We start from the raw sequence: 18,587 nt of genomic DNA, 5'->3' as shown, positions 1-18,587 counted from the left end.
AAACTATTTACAACATTTATTTGGTCCCACAAACGCCCCAGGCTAGCCTATCAGCTGCTCACAAGATCAAAGACGGAGGGGGGTCTGGGGCTGCCAGATGTGGAACGATACCACAGTGCAGTACTATTGGCCAGGATTTATGACTGGACAGGCAAGAACACGACCAAACAATGGGTAGATGTAGAGAATAACATCTTCCGTGTCCCCATACACACAATACCATGGCACAACTCTGGCCAATCCTTCCTTATGCACAAACAACACCCGACCATTACTCCGACACTGAGAATGTGGTCACACATGAGTCATTGGCGGCGGACATATCACCATACCCATCACCGCTATATCCACTGACTCACAATCCGCTCTTCAAGCCTGGTGAATCGGGAGCGGCATACAGATAATATCATACCACAGCATACCTACCTTCACGAGACCTCCTTGACAATGAGGGAGTTAGGCCCCTGTCGTCCCTACACCCGCAGGGAACTCCCACGACCCTTCAAAAATTTCTCTACGATCAACTCATTCACTTTTTGCGGACCAACAAATACCCCCAACAAGGTCACCGAGCACTGACCAAATTCGAACTTACGTGCACCCAATGCACACTCAAAAAGAAACAGGTCAAAACCACATATGCCTACTACAGGACACTAGCCAACCAATCAACCTACTCTACAAAAAACACTGGGAACAAGAACTGCACTTATCTTTCGCAGATAATGACTGGAAGCAAATATTCCTCCTGACACAAAAATCATCCACCAGCTTAGCGACACAAGAAAGTAACTATAAGAAGATAGCTAGATGGCACTACACCCCATCCAAACTCAAACGGGCATTCCCAGGCACGTCCAATAACTGCTGTAGATGACTAGAGGCCATTGGGGACACGGCTCACATCTGGTGGTCATGCACGGTGAACCAAAAGTTCTGGTCACGGATCTCCAGTCTTATACACCTCATAACGGGAACCACCATACCCTACCCACCTTAAACACTCCTATATCTTATATTGCCTCCCTCCATACCAAGGGACACTAGGACCCTAGACATACATCTGCTCAAAGCAGCAAATCTGCTTATCACCCTCCACTGGAAAAAAAAAAATATACATGACCTCCTGGGAACCCTAGTGTAACTTCATGAACACCAGTCAAACAGACCGATAGTGACACCCAGCTGGAGATAATATGAGACCTTGAACTACCAGCGAATCTATTTGAATATCAACACCCTTATTATTTTTGGTCTTCACTTCCCCTCTATGTCGACTACAAGTATTTCTGTTACTGAATGTGAACTTTGTACTAGACATTATGACTAAAGCAGCAATGTTATACACATTTTTGAAGTATCAATTGTTACATTTGCAAGAATTTTAAAATAAACAATTTCTAAAAAAAAAAGGAAAAAGGAAAAAAAGCCGAACAGACACTGCTTGATCTGTTTTAGGTCAGCTTTGGGATTTCTAGGTAGTCTCAGTAAAATCCATTCTGAGTTCTCCTTATAACCGGCAGAAAAATGGAGTAATAAAACGAAAAAAAAAAAAAAACAAATAGATAATGCTGCTTCTATCTATAACAAGCTCGTGTTGGGATAAAGTCACCCTCACAGGCCAGCAGTATGCATAAGGGCTAGTACTCGTGTTCGCCAAGAGGGACAGTTAATGTCCAGGGTGTAGTAGCAGTTTGTGAGTACGTCTCTCAACAGTCATGCTGTCCCAGGGCCGGTCCGACCCTCAGCCTGTTCCCCGTCTGGGAGAGTGCAGCAGGTCTGTGCCAAGGTGCTGGTCATATCGGGTGTTGGGCATTGCATGATGGGTGACTACCTTCGGGTGGGCCCGCTGCGTCTCCGATTTCTCCGATGTAGGAGCCGCTTTAGAGGCTGTTGGCGGTCCCCGCTGTTTGGTAGGCATGTAAGGGGTACGGAGATGAGTGCACCCGCTTGTCAGCTCTGTGTCGGGACGCTTTGTGCGGCTTCCTCCTCCGCTTCCCCGCTTGTGTAGCGCCAGCTTTCCGCCCTGGCTGTGGTGGTTTGTCCCCGTTCTGTGGAGGGCTTGTTGCAGCCGTGGGTCTTGTTTGGCTCTGTTTAGCTTGTTCCCAGTATTGCTCCCAAAAGCGTTCAAATGCCAGGGCAATGGGATCCCTGGAGTCTGGGACACACTTGGTCACGTGTTGGCGGCCATCTTTGCCCACTCCAAGCCGCACTCTTGCTGGGCTCATGTTTGGGTGAGACAGCTATACTCTGTGCAAGAGAGCTTAATCACTAGGACCCTGTTACAGGTTAGGAAAGTTTGGATAGACCCCAGCCAAGCTGCAGCGGGTAGGGGCTATAGCACTACTGGTGTCCCAGTGATAGCTAGGAAGCAAGCTTGGCAGAGGTGCCCAGTCAGGGTACCATGCAGTCCATCAAAGTGTGTCCAGGATTGTGTGTCCATGAATGGAGACCCCATGCTGGGGGTCTGTGTATAAATTCTGTGTGCCTTGCCTGAATAAACCAGATCTACTCCCAGCACTGGCGTACATACCGCGGTCGCAGGGGTTGCAGCTGCGACTGGGCCCGGCCCACCAGGGGGCCCGGCCACCTAGCGACTCGGTATGTACGCCAGTGTGGGCAGACTCTTCTACTGGGGGGACAAGGAGCTGGCCACATCAGGGCCCCCGAGGCCGGCCCTGGTGTTACCGGGCGCGCGCGCGCGAGGGAGCACTCTCCCCTGAGCGCTCTCTGATCAGCTCCCTTGCGCGCCCCGCACTTATGCTGCAGCCGGAATATGAAGTTATATTCTGGCTCCGGCATCAGTAAAAATGTGCGAGGGAGCTGGGCAGAGAGCGCTCAGGGGACAGTGTTCCCTCACGAGCCAGCAGGACCGGCCGCCGGGCAGCCCCTGGACTGGACTGGAAAGGGAGGCTGCGGGATTAAATCTGAAAAAAAAAGCACACAAAAAACGTGTGTATGTGTGTTAGTGCTACAGTGTGTGTGTGTGTGTGTGTGTGTTAGTGCACATTTTTGTGCCAGTGTGTGTGTGTTACTGTGTCTGCTAGTGAGTGTCAGTGAGTGTGTTAGTTTTTGTTTGCGTGTGTTACTGTGTGTTAGTTGTGTGTGTCTGTTATTGAGTGTGTGTCTGTTAGTGAGTGTCAGTGTGTGTGTCTGTGTGTGAGTGAGTGTGTGTGTCTGTTACTGAGTGTGCTAGTTTGTGTGTGTCTGTTAGTGAGTCTGTTAGTGAGTCTAGTGAGTCTTAGGTTAGTGAGTCTAGTGAGTCTTAGGTGTCTTAGTGAGTGTGTGTTTGTCAGTGAGAGTGTGTGTTTTATAAGTGAGTGTGTATGTGTCTCTGTCTGTCACTGAGTGTGTCTTTGGCAGTAAATTTGTGTGTCTGTTAGCTAGTGTGTATGCGTCTGTTCGTGAGAGTGTGTGTGTGTTTTAAACCCCTTAAGCACTTACCTTTCTCCAGCGCCGGACTCCCTTGGCGCTGGGGATCCCTCCGCCCCGACCTGCCTCTCAGCTCCCAATGCGCATGCGTGGCAAGAGCCGCGCGCGCATTCAAACCGCCCATAGAAAAGCATTACTCAATGCTTTCCTATGGACGTCGAGCGTCTTCTCACTGTGATTTTCACAGGGAGAATCGCGGAAGCGCCTCTAGCCGCTGTCAGTGACACAGCCACTAGAGGCTGGATTAACCATCAGTGAAACATAGCAGTTTCTCTGAAACTGCTATGTATTCAGCTGCAGGGTTAAACTAGAGGGCCCTGGAACCCAGACCACTTCATTGAGCTGAAGTGATCTGGGTGTCTAAAGTGGTCCTTTAAGTGTATGTGTATCTGCATACACTTGCGTACATACCGCGGTCGCAGCCCTGCAACCCGGAGCCTGCCGCCATCTGTTGCGACCCCGGCCCGCGCAGAGTAAGTGCGGGGGGAAGGGCACGGATCAATTTTAGCACCGGGGCCCCATGGGTCGTGTGTACGCCACTGACTCCCAGCATTACGTTTAGACAAATGTATTTGTGGAAAGCTGTACTAGCTAATACAACGGGAAAGGGAATCCATGAAGGTGATACCCTGGTGGTCCGCCACACAGATCAACATGTTAGCTCCTAATTTGGTGCTAAAATCAGGACAATTTTTGCTGTCATGTTTTTATCATGATTTGAAATAGCATTGAAATGTTTTTGATGTTTTGGAAAAAAGTCCCTAGAGTGCGGAACTCATTGCTGTTGTTTAAGGTGCCAGACCTACACCAGGCTTCATAAAGGATTTCCTGGAGAACACAGTGTGTGTGTTTTAATATAACTGGTCTTAGTTGTTGTTAGAGGGTAAACATAGATATATAACATACAATTATGTAATTATGTAATTTAAAAATTGCCACGACTAAGAGCTCTTCTGCTATGATCTTACTACATCCTACCTGAGCTACCTGTCTGAACAAACGAGGATCAAAATCCCTTTTCTCTGTTTCTTTACGACACGAGCTTCAACCCACCTTGATAACACGGGCCCCTTCCCTTTCTTGCATAAGAGTGAGAAAGAAAACCTTGGAATATATTCTTTTAATAGTTATCACAGTAATGTTTGTGGAGAACATCAGGCTCATCCCAAAGGAGATGTGTCAGCTTTCACCGGCTCTGCTAGATCGTGACAACCCTCGGGACCCATGGAGCTGCTAATGAATTCTTGGTTAGATAGTTTAGTACATTCCACGATAGATGGCATCGACCTCCGTCCTCTTATTTTACCTAAATGTATTCGTTTTATCCATTCGGAAACACAGTGTGAGAGCAGAGTGTGAAAAGATGGAGTAGGGACAGTGGAGGGTGTGTCATAAGACTGTATCCAATCAGAGCGTGGTTAGATCAGCCAATAAGATGCTAGCTGGAGTTGTATAATTTGGAGGCTGCTGCGGGCGCGTATTATTGCTTGATCTTCATAGAGAATAGTGACCATGTCTGAAGCCGCCCCAGCTCCCGCCGCCGCACCTGCGGTAGAAAGCGCCTCCAAGAAGAAGCAGCCCAAGAAAGCAGCCGGTGTCAAGAAAGCCGCTAAGCCCTCCGGTCCTAGCGTGTCCGAGCTCATTGTCAAAGCTGTGTCCACTTCTAAAGAGCGCAGCGGGGTGTCCCTGGCAGCTCTGAAGAAGGCTTTGGCTGCTTCTGGTTATGATGTGGAAAAGAATAACAGCCGCCTCAAGCTGGCTCTCAAGGGCTTGGTGACTAAAAGCACTCTCGTCCAGGTCAAAGGAAGCGGAGCTTCCGGCTCCTTCAAGCTCAACAAAAAGCAGGCGGAGAGCAAGGACAAGGCTACCAAGAAAAAGGCACCGGCTAAAGTCAAGAAGCCTGCCCCGAAGAAAGCCACCAAGTCTCCAGCCAAACCTAAGAAGGTAGCTGCAAAGAGCCCGAAAAAGGCCAAAAAGCCGGCCGCCTCCGCTAAAAAGGCCACCAAAAGTCCGAAGAAAGTCAAAGCCGCCAAGCCCAAGAAGGTAGTGAAAAGCCCGGCTAAGAAGACCGTGAAGAGCCCTGCCAAAAAGGCAGCCAAACCCAAAGCCGCAAAGAGTCCTGCAAAGGCTAAAAAGGCAGCTCCCAAAAAGAAATAAGCCTTGCTCGCATTTAATTTTATTTTCCAAACCCCAAAGGCTCTTGTAAGAGCCACCACATTCTCATTTCAGAGCTATATATCAGTGATGGCAACGTGTTTGTTTTGGTGTCATGTCACACATATCGTTCCCCCTCCATCCCTCATTCTAAAGTCAGGAATAACCTAATGAATCCTGTAATCCCAGCATCTAGTGCTCGAAAAGATTACACAGGAATGTATCTTGTCGGTGTGGCCAAGTCCCCGTATACCAGTGCTACACTTGAGCGTTGATTTTTTTTATTTTTTTTGGCTTAGAAATTTCCTCCGTTCTAAGATACTGAGGGTGTTTCTTCATTAAATTGCGAAAGGCCAGTTTTAGTGAGAAACGCATATAATATATAGAATATCACACAGTGTCCTTCCAGACTAGATTTAATGTTATTGCCTTTTTCAGTAAGATAATAAAGCAGAACATATTTTAGGGATTGCGATTTTGTACATGGTGATAATAAAAGGGACTGTCCTCGTCCTCTCTCCACGTGTGAAACGGGCGCTTATTTCGATATTCAAAGAGTGATAAAGCCCAAGAAATGATACCTTGTGCAGTAGCTAAGCCGACTATCAAAGAAACACTAAAGACATGATAAAATGATTATACTTCAAAAGATTTCACGATTGTGAAATCTTTTGAAGCATAAACAGCTTTGGTTTTAAAAGCCAGAACCATTTCGAGCACGGAAGGAGAGGGTTAAGCATATTATTGAGAGGAAAAAAAAAAAGTGAAGGGGCGTATTTAAAACGCCTGCCTCCTTTGATGCAGGTCCCCATACGGTCCGTCCGAGGAGTATATAAGGAAGAGCTTTGCACAGCATCTCATATCGTTCGTGCAGAAAGAAAAGCAGAACCATGTCTGGCAGAGGCAAAGGAGGAAAGGGTCTCGGAAAAGGTGGCGCTAAGCGTCACAGGAAGGTTCTTCGTGACAACATCCAGGGCATTACCAAGCCTGCAATTCGTCGCCTTGCTCGCAGGGGAGGCGTGAAGCGTATTTCCGGCCTCATCTATGAGGAGACTCGCGGGGTGCTGAAGGTATTCCTGGAGAACGTCATCCGGGACGCCGTCACTTACACCGAGCATGCCAAGAGGAAGACTGTCACCGCCATGGACGTAGTTTATGCTCTTAAGCGCCAGGGCCGCACTCTCTATGGCTTCGGAGGTTAAAACTCGGGCTTGACTTTACCGCACACCCCATTAACCCAAAGGCCCTTTTCAGGGCCACCCACTTTTTCACTAAAAGACTGAACCTAATCACTTTAACCCCTTCCACACCTGATAAATTGCCTGCTATCTACATAGATACACCGAGAAGGAGATAGTAGTAGAGGCTGCTCCCAAACATCTAGACGGGAAAGGTTGCTAAACACTGTATTTGTAGACCGCATTTTTGAACCATCGGAGGATTTGGAGCCGCCTTCTGTTAATGGTAGGGGATGTAAAAAAATATGAGCAAGTACGTACACACACACTGTCAAGAAAGCTCTGGTTTTGGTGTATTGTTACTGTTGCCTACATTTAATACATGCTTGCAGCCACTTAAATAGAAACATTGTTACTAGCTTTGCATATGCACTCCTGTGTTAACTATGTATTCTCCTCTAAGCGAAAAAGTAGTCTTTTTCCTGCTGCCTCTCCACACGATGGATTCTAAATAGTGAAGTTATTGTAAAATCGCCAGTGAAATAGACCAGCAGAGATGATGGCTACATCGTTGCCTGACGTGAAAATGGGATATGTGGGGACATTTGAGCATTGTAGTGTGTGGGCTCCGTAGCTAGCCCGCTCAAAGTCACAGGCTAAAAGACACGTTTTTATGAATGTGTTGGAGCTCGTTCGAGTGCAGATTTGGTGGCTCTTAAAAGAGCCTTTGTGTTTTGTGTTAGCAGGTTTCAACTTAAGCACGTTCGCCTCGGATCCTACGAGCCAGCTGGATGTCTTTGGGCATGATTGTGACCCTCTTAGCGTGGATGGCGCACAAGTTGGTATCCTCAAAAAGACCAACCAGGTAAGCCTCGCTAGCCTCTTGCAGAGCCATGACAGCAGAGCTCTGGAAGCGCAGATCAGTCTTGAAATCCTGAGCGATCTCACGGACAAGGCGCTGGAAGGGCAGCTTGCGGATGAGCAGCTCGGTGGACTTCTGATAACGGCGGATCTCCCTGAGAGCCACAGTTCCTGGACGGTAACGGTGAGGCTTTTTCACTCCCCCGGTAGCTGGGGCGCTCTTTCTAGCAGCTTTGGTGGCTAGCTGCTTGCGGGGAGCCTTGCCTCCGGTCGACTTACGGGCTGTCTGCTTAGTTCTGGCCATTGTAGCAAAACGAAAGGGAATGAACGCTGCTCGCTGTAGCCTGGGCTTTATAGCCGATACGGCGTTTTCATTGGTTCATCAAGTGGGTGGTATGTTCTGATTGGCTGAAAACAAATAGTAAACCATTTCAAAATACCCGCTCAAATCAACTGCTTCTCATCCCCTCCCCCACATTCAAAATGCCCGCTCAAATCAACTGCTTCATCCCCTCCCCCCTCCTCCATCTATTGAGACCACGCGCCCAAAGAAGGGATCTAAGCCTTTAGTGACCCTTCCTGTCCTGACAGCATTTATTATAGACGCTACTAGTTGAAAGGAATGGCAGTGGGCAGTAATGGACGTATTCCTCCCAACATACTTATTAATAGCTGTATAGGCTTTATCGAGGGGGAGGGGTGCATGGGACATTGACCTCTTACACATGCAGAAAGGCCGCTTCTTTCGATGGGATAGAAGCCACGTCTGATAAAGGACTTTCACTCACAGGACGCTCAGTAGCCATACAAATGAGCTCCAGGAGACAGAGCAGCAGGAAATGTTACAAAGCATCCACTTATTGAAACAATGTTTTCAGCCGAGAGGCCAGGCTATTAAGGCTGCGTTAACTCATCCAGCAGCACAGACAACAGAGCTGTAGCGCCGCTAGGATTTGAACGCTCATAGTAGGTTTCACCCGGCATGTCCTCCAGACAGCGGGAGAGGGGGGAATCCTGAGAGTGAGCGACATGTAGAGATGCCCCGCTTAACAAAAGAGGACCTGTACACTATATACACTTGCCCCAATTGGTATTAATTTGCTGCTGCGTTTATCATAGACATGCATGGCAGCCATTGATTTTAACTAGTTCTATAGCTGGAATGTTGGACAGGATATGGACTGCAAATGGGACTCAGTCAGTGCTGTGACAGAAGCGCCCTAATATTTTAGCTTGCTTATGAGCTGCCAGCGTGGTGGGTGTGTGTGTGTGTGTGTGTGTGTGTGTGTGTGTAGATACAGGGAACGGTTTGCGCGCAGCAGAACAATTAATCGGCTCTTTGTGGAGAACGTGGGTGGCTCTTAAAAGAGCCTTTGTGTTTGGTAGGTGAGGGAGGCAGGTGCAGCAGCTGTCCGCTTTACTTGCTCTTGGGCTTGTGGCTCTCGGTCTTCTTGGGCAGCAGCACAGCCTGGATGTTAGGCAGGACACCTCCCTGGGCGATAGTCACTCCTCCCAGCAGTTTGTTGAGCTCTTCATCGTTACGGACAGCGAGCTGGAGATGGCGGGGAATGATGCGGGTCTTTTTGTTGTCTCTAGCGGCATTCCCTGCCAGCTCCAGAATCTCAGCGGTCAGGTACTCCAGCACTGCAGCCAGATAGACGGGGGCACCGGCTCCCACACGCTCTGCATAATTGCCCTTCCTCAGCAAACGGTGGACTCTGCCGACTGGGAACTGAAGTCCCGCTCGGGATGAGCGAGTCTTCGCCTTTGCACGGGTCTTTCCACCTTGCTTTCCGCGGCCAGACATGTTTGTTCTTGATTGAATGCAAGAAGATGAAAACTCCTCCCCTACCACAAGCTATTTATAAACACACTGTGCTCTGTGATTGGATGACTTTACAAGCAGCCAATTAGAGACACGTTATACAGGGAACCAATCTATTGCTGGAGCTAGTGTTAAACAGCCGCTTCCTTACGTCATCTGACTTTAGCAACCAATCGCAGGAAGGGAAGCGGAAGGGCCTCATTTACATGGTCCGCCTATAAATAGAACCGCCGGAGCAAGCAGCTTGCTATTCGCTCGCGAGCTAACAGCGTTAATCATGCCTGATCCAGCAAAGTCCGCACCAGCCCCCAAGAAAGGCTCCAAAAAAGCCGTCACCAAGACTCAGAAGAAAGATGGCAAGAAGCGTAGAAAGAGCAGGAAGGAGAGCTATGCCATCTACGTGTACAAGGTGCTGAAGCAGGTCCATCCCGACACCGGCATCTCCTCCAAGGCAATGGGGATCATGAACTCCTTTGTCAATGATATCTTTGAGCGCATCGCAGGAGAAGCTTCTCGCCTGGCTCACTACAACAAGCGCTCCACCATCACCTCCCGGGAGATCCAGACTGCCGTGCGCCTGCTACTACCCGGAGAGCTGGCAAAGCACGCCGTGTCTGAGGGCACCAAGGCTGTCACAAAGTACACCAGCGCCAAGTAAATGTCCGCCTCCCTGACCACCCGCTAACACAAAGGCTCTTTTAAGAGCCACCCACACTGTCTCTCTCAGAGCTGGCATCACACCCATGCATCAACTCTACAGCTTACTTGCTGCCCACCACAAGCTCACGCAAACGTGTAGCTTTCCTTTCACTTAACCCTTTCCATGCTGTCCTGTAACTCTGAAGATCTCGAGCTGCTCGTGTTTGCACATTTTAGACACTTGTATCACTCACATGCTGATTTAGCCACCTAATGCTCAGTTTGCTCCGCTCTATTACTTTAAAGTCTACCTAGATACCGGACTTGATCTTAGAAGATATTCGTTGGGCGGCTGTATATCTAGTAACTGTAGATTAGGGACAGGCTTCTTATTCAGGGTAGCGCTTGAAGTCACATTAGGGATATTATAAAAGCTGCTACTGTAGGAGATCTTATACCTAATACTTTACCAAATGGCTACATGGCCAGGGATTTCACTCGATAAGTGTATCCGTTTCTTTCTCTTTTGTTATAGCCTATTGAAACAATGTTTCACTTCATCCTGATACTGTCTATTACTATGTTGCAACTCATGGAAGCCTAGTATGTGGTTCTAGCGTCTTTTTGCTCACGCTAGTATTTTACTAGACTTTAAAAGGTCTTTTTGACATATATACCTCAAAACAGCTAGTGTGCAATATCTAGCCTACCTACCCTATTTTCTATCATTTCCACTAGTTATGGGGAATGTGCGCAGGCTTACTTTGGAACATTTAGCAGGCTTTTCCCTTTATTGCACATTGGATATGTACGGATTTATTTTTGTAATTGTCTTTATTTTGTGTAAGTCTTGATATTGGTGACTTCTTTTGGGGTATCCCACCCCTTTAGCTTTATTCTTATTAAAGGTTTAGTTGTATCCATTTGTTCAGCCAACCCCCGACTGAATTAGATACCTGTCCTTAGAAAGTATCTACATTAGTCCACATACGATTGTTCATTACTTTTTGGATACATGGAAATCCTCCTTTTTTTTTTTTTTTTTTTGATTTGGTGTTTGCCAGTAAAGAACAATTTAGACCATTGAGGCTTCATCTAAATATCAGCATGATGATTTCAGTGTCTGCAGACATGTTGAGCTTATTAAAGACAATCTGATAAGCCTGTTTTGATCTTAAAGACATAAGCATTTTATTTTTTTTGTAACTTGCCTTTTTTTCCTGTTTATTGCGCCAACACATTATACACTTTCTCACCAGATGTGCCTGTATACACTCAAACAGCGTTTTCCAATTGGTTTTCTGCAGGAACCTATGGTCCAGCGAGAACAAAACTGGAGTTCTGTAGTGATTTGCCCATTGGGTAGCCCATACACTTAAAGAAACCTGATGGGCATTGCTGCAGAGGGACTCGGTAAGCACTGTTTAATTGCCCAACGGAATCCCTGTAGCATGAGATGCTGGGAAGTGACTGACTATCATTACCTCCCAGCTTCAAATAGAAAATGCTGCACTGGAGGGAGAGAGACCGCAGTCGGCACTGAGCAGCGATTTAGGCGGCTGCCTAAGGCCTAACTCGCCATCGGGCAGGCATACTGTGTCAGGTACAAGGACCCCACACCTTGCCCGGTATGCTGCTGGTTGCGAGGTCCCTCCACTCTGTCCTGAGAAGCAGAAAGCCAGCACAGTCTGCAGCTCCGCTGACTATGCAGTGTCTCGCGATCTCTGGCCAATCAGACCGTCGCCGCGGGATACCACTTCAATGCTCTGACTTCTGGATATTGTGAGGCACTGCACAATCTGCAGCTCACACCTGGTGGAGTTGCAGACTGTGCAGTCTCTCAGGGCAAATTGTAGAGAGAGCTTACTGGAGCACCAGGGATCAAAGACACCAGGGGCCACCAGTTGCAATCCCCTCCCTCACTTTCACACCACTGTGCAACCCGCTCCCTTACTGTGTCACCCCGTCTCTCCCTCAGGCACTCTACCACCGTTCAACCTCTACCACCGTGAGGTTGGAGTGCCTCGTGTCGCCTGCTGCGTTCAGATAGCTGGGGTGGTGATTGATGCCACAGTCTGTTCCCCCAGTGGGGACCGGGATAACCCCCACCGGTCCAGAGGGGGGGGGGGGTAGGAGACCTGTAGAGACGCTTGGTGTGTCTGGCGTCGGGGTGAGCGGCCGTCTCTCCCCGGCTCCAACTTTAGTAGGCCGCACTCGGCGTTTCGGTTTCCCTGCCTCGACGGGTTTCAGAGGGGTGTCCTTCGGTTCCGCAGTGCATTCCCAGCACGGGTAGCACAACCCGGTGAGTCTGCGGTCAGTGTAGCCGTTGAGTTTGACCCAAATTTGGCCCGTCAGGCGAGAGCTCGTGGTGCCCACGTCTGTACTGCTTGGCGGTCAGGCTCCGCCCCCTGGGTACGGATTTTTATTTAGCTTTCGGGTATTCACCTTTTTTCTCTACTCGCTGACACATATCAAAGGTTTGGCTATATCCCTGTATGATCCGATGATTCGCTTTCCAAATGCCTAATTGCCCTGCAAGGGGAATATCATGGCTGAGCTTCAAAATGCCCATTTGGTATAGTAGTCTTTGTGCCCTTAACGTAATCCTCTAGTTTGTTTGTTTGTCCGGTAGGTTTCCGGGGTTATATTGTATTGAACCATTCATTTCTCCTTGACCTTCTCGTATAGATGCATTTCTGATACTGCTCGATATGCCTCTGCCGGACAATTTGCTAGTTAAAATAGGTGCCCGGTTGTTTGTTGAAACACTTGAATCCACAGACAAAAACAACCTAGACCTCACCACATATAAAACACTTTTGGATAAACGCTCAGAGCTAGCCACCCTTTATGGAACACAAATCAAGAAAAGTCTTCTTCTTACCAGACACCGGTACTATACCCAAGGGGGCAAAGGGGGACGACTATCAGCGCAAGCTCTAAAAACACAAAGACAAACCACATTTATCTCATCCATACAGACTCCACAAGGGACCAAGTCAAATCTGATGGCGGACATCATGCTAGCCTTCCAGGAGTTTTACCACAAACTTTACAACTTGAGGGACTCTCCCCCCAGATGTTACTGACATAAGAGCCTTCCTCAAACAAAGGATCGCCAAGACAATCCCACCCAACGTACAACAAAGACTTGACTCTCCCACAACTAAAGAGGAGTTAGAAGTAGTGATACACTCCCTCCCACTAGGAAAGAGCCCGGGCCCAGATGTCTTCACGGCCAAATACTACAAGAGCTTTTCCATCCAGCTCATACCCCCACTCCTAGACGCACTCAACTCCCTACTTAAAGACAATTCCATACCCCCACAGGCATCGGAAGCCACTATTGCACTCTACCCAAACCAGGTAAAGATTTGACCCAATGTGGGAGTTATTGGCCTATCTCACTTAAAAATATTGATTTAAAAAATGTTCACTAAAACACTAGCTAACCGCCTACGCCTCAAGCTCCCAGAGCTAATTCACCCAGACCAGGCTGGATTTATACAAGGCCGAGAAGCTAAAAAATAATATCACCAAACTCATTAATCTCATGCATCACTCTGAACACACAAACACCCAGACACTGTTACTCTCCAGAGATGCCGAAAAGGCTTTCAACAGGGTGGACTGGTCCCTGATGCTTGCCACCCTGGAACAGATGGGCTTTGGCCCAAACTGGCTAAGGTGGATGGGAGCTATATACTCCAGACCAACGGCTAGGCTACTCGTGAACGGCCAACTCTCACTCCCAGTACCCATCTCCAATAGCACCCCTCTTTGTTTCGTCCTGGTCCTGGAGCCATTCCTCCAGGGAGTTAGAGAAAATCCTAACATCAAGGGTTTCAAATTTGGATGGGCAGAACACAAAATATCAGCATTTGCAGATGACATGCTATTCACGGTCTCCGAACCCAGCTCCTCACTCCCTCATATACTGGAGGAGATGTCTCTCTATAGCAAAGTGTTCACCTTTCATGCCACTCTAGGTAAATGTGAACTCCTCCCACTGAAAGTACTAAACTCGACCAAAACACATCTACAATCAAACTTCCCATTCTCCTGGGGAACAGAGCATATAACATATCTGGGGGTAGCACTACCATCCGTTATCTCACGACTATATGAAACCACCCCCCACCCCCCTGCTAATCCAAGCTAGAACTAAAGATCTTACTAAATGGCACACTTCGCAGTTCAGCTGGTTTTGCAGGATAAATATCCTGAAAATTAGTATTCTCCCAAGAATATTATACTTGCTGCAAGTTCTCCCGATCACTCTACCCACAACCTTCTTTGCTGCCATACAAAAACTATTTACGACATTTATTTGGTCCCACAAACGCCCCAGGCTAGCCTATCAGCTGCTCACAAGATCAAAGACGGAGGGGGGTCTGGGGCTGCCAGATGTGGAACGATACCACAGTGCAGTACTATTGGCCAGGATTTATGACTGGACAGGCAAGAACACGACCAAACAATGGGTAGATGTAGAGAATAACATCTTCCGTGTCCCCATACACACAATACCATGGCACAACTCTGGCCAATCCTTCCTTATGCACAAACAACACCCGACCATTACTCCGACACTGAGAATGTGGTCACACATGAGTCATTGGCGGCGGACATATCACCATACCCATCACCGCTATATCCACTGACTCACAATCCGCTCTTCAAGCCTGGTGAATCGGGAGCGGCATACAGATAATATCATACCACAGCATACCTACCTTCACGAGACCTCCTTGACAATGAGGGAGTTAGGCCCCTGTCGTCCCTACACCCGCAGGGAACTCCCACGACCCTTCAAAAATTTCTCTACGATCAACTCATTCACTTTTTGCGGACCAACAAATACCCCCAACAAGGTCACCGAGCACTGACCAAATTCGAACTTACGTGCACCCAATGCACACTCAAAAAGAAACAGGTCAAAACCACATATGCCTACTACAGGACACTAGCCAACCAATCAAACTACTCTACAAAAAACACTGGGAACAAGAACTGCACTTATCTTTCGCAGATAATGACTGGAAGCAAATATTCCTCCTGACACAAAAATCATCCACCAGCTTAGCGACACAAGAAAGTAACTATAAGAAGATAGCTAGATGGCACTACACCCCATCCAAACTCAAACGGGCATTCCCAGGCACGTCCAATAACTGCTGTAGATGACTAGAGGCCATTGGGGACACGGCTCACATCTGGTGGTCATGCACGGTGAACCAAAAGTTCTGGTCACGGATCTCCAGTCTCATACACCTCATAACGGGAACCACCATACCCTACCCACCTTAAACACTCCTATATCTTATATTGCCTCCCTCCATACCAAGGGACACTAGGACCCTAGACATACATCTGCTCAAAGCAGCAAATCTGCTTATCACCCTCCACTGGAAAAAAAAAAATATACATGACCTCCTGGGAACCCTAGTGTAACTTCATGAACACCAGTCAAACAGACCGATAGTGACACCCAGCTGGAGATAATATGAGACCTTGAACTACCAGCGAATCTATTTGAATATCAACACCCTTATTATTTTTGGTCTTCACTTCCCCTCTATGTCGACTACAAGTATTTCTGTTACTGAATGTGAACTTTGTACTAGACATTATGACTAAAGCAGCAATGTTATACACATTTTTGAAGTATCAATTGTTACATTTGCAAGAATTTTAAAATAAACAATTTCTAAAAAAAAAAGGAAAAAGGAAAAAAAGCCGAACAGACACTGCTTGATCCGTTTTAGGTCAGCTTTGGGATTTCTAGGTAGTCTCAGTAAAATCCATTCTGAGTTCTCCTTATAACCGGCAGAAAAAAAAAAAAAAAATATATATATATATATATATATATATATATATATATATCTGCGAGCGGTTCAACAGAACACTGCTTGCCGAGACTGGGAGCGACTCCTACCGCACTTCTTATGTGCATATTGGGAGGTGCCGCAGGAACTGCTTTGGACTATTATATGGGAGAAGATTACGAGGACCTCATCACAGTGCATTGGGATGGGGGAATGTGCTAAAACTCTGTGACCACATGGAACAGTTGGCTAAGTTGGTAAAAGAGAACCTCCAAGCTGACAAGGGGTGACAGAAAGTATGGTATGACCGGGGTACCCGACTGCGTAGTTTCCGTGTTGGACAAAAGATTAAACCGGTCTGACATGATTAATTACAGGCGGCATGGCAGGGTCCCTACAAGGTGGTGGAGCATATCTGCAATACCACCTATGTGGTAGCCAGCTGTGCAGATGAGAGAGTAAACTGCTCCTTCCACGTTAATATGCTTAAAGAGTACAAAAAAAGGAAGGACGATGTAACTGCAGTGTGCGCCCCAGCTTCTGAGGATCTAGACAGCCTCGCATTACCTGACTTGCTAGAGGGAGACTCCCAAGTTGACCTTATCGCTCAAGTCAAACTAGGAGACAAACTGACTGATAAAGAAATAGTTCAGGCCCACAAATTATTGAAAGCTAAACGAAAGACCTTCTCCCAAGACCCTGGGTACATCACCCTGGCTGTACACAACGTGGAAATCCCAGGACAAGCACCTATGAGGCAACCACCCCTACCACATTCTCGAGGCAGTCCGGTAAGAGATACGGAAGGATATACAGTAAATGCTGTGACTAGGAGTGATTGAGGCTTCAGACTTGGCTTGTAGTCCTAGTACCGAAGCGGGACGGAACAACACTCTTCTGCGTGGACTACAGGCGACTGAACGATCGGACTCTTACCAACTCTTATCCCATGCCCTGGAGGAACTATTTCATCATATAGCATGGGGACAGTATCTCGCCACAACAGACCTATGCAAGGGCTACTAGCAGATTCACCTGGCCGAGGAGGCTATCCCCAAGTCGGCATTCGTCACCCCGCTTGGCCTATTCCAATATCAGGTCATGCCGTTCTAGATGAAGAATGTCCCAGCCACCTTTCAACGTATGGTGGATAGGTTCCTCAATGGCTTCCAGGAATTTGCACGTGCGTACCTGGACAGCATAGCTATCAATTGTGACTCATAGGAGGAAGATTTCCCATGTAGGGAAGGTTATCGGCCGAATTAGAGCAGCTGGCTTAACTCTGAAGCCAGACAAGTGTCACATTGGTATGGCTGAAGTGCGGTATCTGGGACACAGAGTAGCTGGGAGACTTCTGCCCCTACCCGAGTGGCCACCACACACTGGATAACACAGTTCTACTTCACCCTTTACTAAGTCTTGGCTCGTGTTTTTTTTTAAATTCTTTATTTTATTTGTGCATGAAAAATCACATAAAGCACACAATGCCACAACAGCTAGAGCATGCAGAGCGTCATACATAGATTTACATTGGTTAGGCATTAAAACATAGCACAGTTTTATGGATTATTATCGCATGACAAAGAGTTATATCTAATAATATTATCAATAACAGCGTTAAACTAGGTTATCCAGGTTAGATTGTTATCAGCTATATATCAGAGAATTTACAACATTGAAAACAGGTTAGACTACAATGTTAAACCGGTGAGCTATAAAACCACCTGGTAAGCACGTTAATAGAGGTGAGATATCCCCAGCAGTACCTTTCTACATTAGTAAGCATGTTGGTAGCCTGGCTGTAATCAGGCTAAGTTAAGTAATGACATGCAATTAGCCGGCATAGATGTATCTGTGCCATGGAGTAATAAAACGAAAAAAAAAAAAACAAATAGATAATGCTGCTTCTATCTATAACAAGCTCGTGTTGGGATAAAGTCACACTCACAGGCCAGCAGTATGCATAAGGGCTAGTACTCGTGTTCGCCAAGAGGGACAGTTAATGTCCAGGGTGTAGTAGCAGTTTGTGAGTACGTCTCTCAACAGTCATGCTGTCCCAGGGCCGGTCCGACCCTCAGCCTGTTCCCCGTCTGGGAGAGTGCAGTAGGTCTGTGCCAAGGTGCTGGTCATATCGGGTGTTGGGCATTGCATGATGGGTGACTACCTTCGGGTGGGCCCGCTGCGTCTCCGATTTCTCCGATGTAGGAGCCGCTTTAGAGGCTGTTGGCGGTCCCCGCTGTTTGGTAGGCATGTAAGGGGTACGGAGATGAGTGCACCCGCTTGTCAGCTCTGTGTCGGGACGCTTTGTGCGGCTTCCTCCTCCGCTTCCCCGCTTGTGTAGCGCCAGCTTTCCGCCCTGGCTGTGGTGGTTTGTCCCCGTTCTGTGGAGGGCTTGTTGCAGCCGTGGGTCTTGTTTGGCTCTGTTTAGCTTGTTCCCAGTATTGCTCCCGCCAGTGAAATAGACCAGCAGAGATGATGGCTACATCGTTGCCTGACGTGAAAATGGGATATGTGGGGACATTTGAGCATTGTAGTGTGTGGGCTCCGTAGCAAGCCCGCTCAAAGTCACAGGCTAAAAGACACGTTTTTATGAATGTGTTGGAGCTCGTTCGAGTGCAGATTTGGTGGCTCTTAAAAGAGCCTTTGTGTTTTGTGTTAGCAGGTTTCAAC

The 18,587-nt window shown here is 47.6% G+C and overlaps 3 protein-coding genes across 3 annotated transcripts; 2 read left to right on the top strand and 1 right to left on the bottom strand.

Annotated features, from left to right (window-relative positions):
- The first annotated feature begins 4,944 nt into the window (after positions 1–4,944).
- Positions 4,945–5,589, top strand: LOC134576828 (histone H1B-like). Its single transcript, XM_063435522.1, has one exon. The coding sequence runs from the start codon at positions 4,945–4,947 to the stop codon at positions 5,587–5,589; it is 645 nt and encodes a 214-aa protein (XP_063291592.1).
- Positions 5,590–6,476: 887 nt separating this feature from the next.
- LOC134576827 (histone H4) lies at positions 6,477–6,788 on the top strand. Its single transcript, XM_063435521.1, has one exon. The coding sequence runs from the start codon at positions 6,477–6,479 to the stop codon at positions 6,786–6,788; it is 312 nt and encodes a 103-aa protein (XP_063291591.1).
- A 730-nt stretch (positions 6,789–7,518) lies between these two features.
- LOC134576826 (histone H3) lies at positions 7,519–7,929 on the bottom strand. Its single transcript, XM_063435520.1, has one exon. It carries the CDS (start codon positions 7,927–7,929, stop codon positions 7,519–7,521), a length of 411 nt encoding a protein of 136 aa, XP_063291590.1.
- Between the last annotated feature and the right edge of the window lie 10,658 nt (positions 7,930–18,587).

Source organism: Pelobates fuscus, chromosome 11, assembly GCF_036172605.1.
Source record: "Pelobates fuscus isolate aPelFus1 chromosome 11, aPelFus1.pri, whole genome shotgun sequence".
Classification (NCBI taxonomy): domain Eukaryota; kingdom Metazoa; phylum Chordata; class Amphibia; order Anura; family Pelobatidae; genus Pelobates; species Pelobates fuscus.
This window is presented reverse-complemented; position numbering and strand designations above follow the sequence as displayed.

Coding starts and splice junctions, on each gene's coding strand:
- LOC134576827 (XM_063435521.1), top strand. CDS start 6,477: ATGTCTGGCAGAGGCAAAGGAGGAAAGGGTCTCGGAAAAGGTGGCGCT.
- LOC134576828 (XM_063435522.1), top strand. CDS start 4,945: ATGTCTGAAGCCGCCCCAGCTCCCGCCGCCGCACCTGCGGTAGAAAGC.
- LOC134576826 (XM_063435520.1), bottom strand. CDS start 7,929: ATGGCCAGAACTAAGCAGACAGCCCGTAAGTCGACCGGAGGCAAGGCT.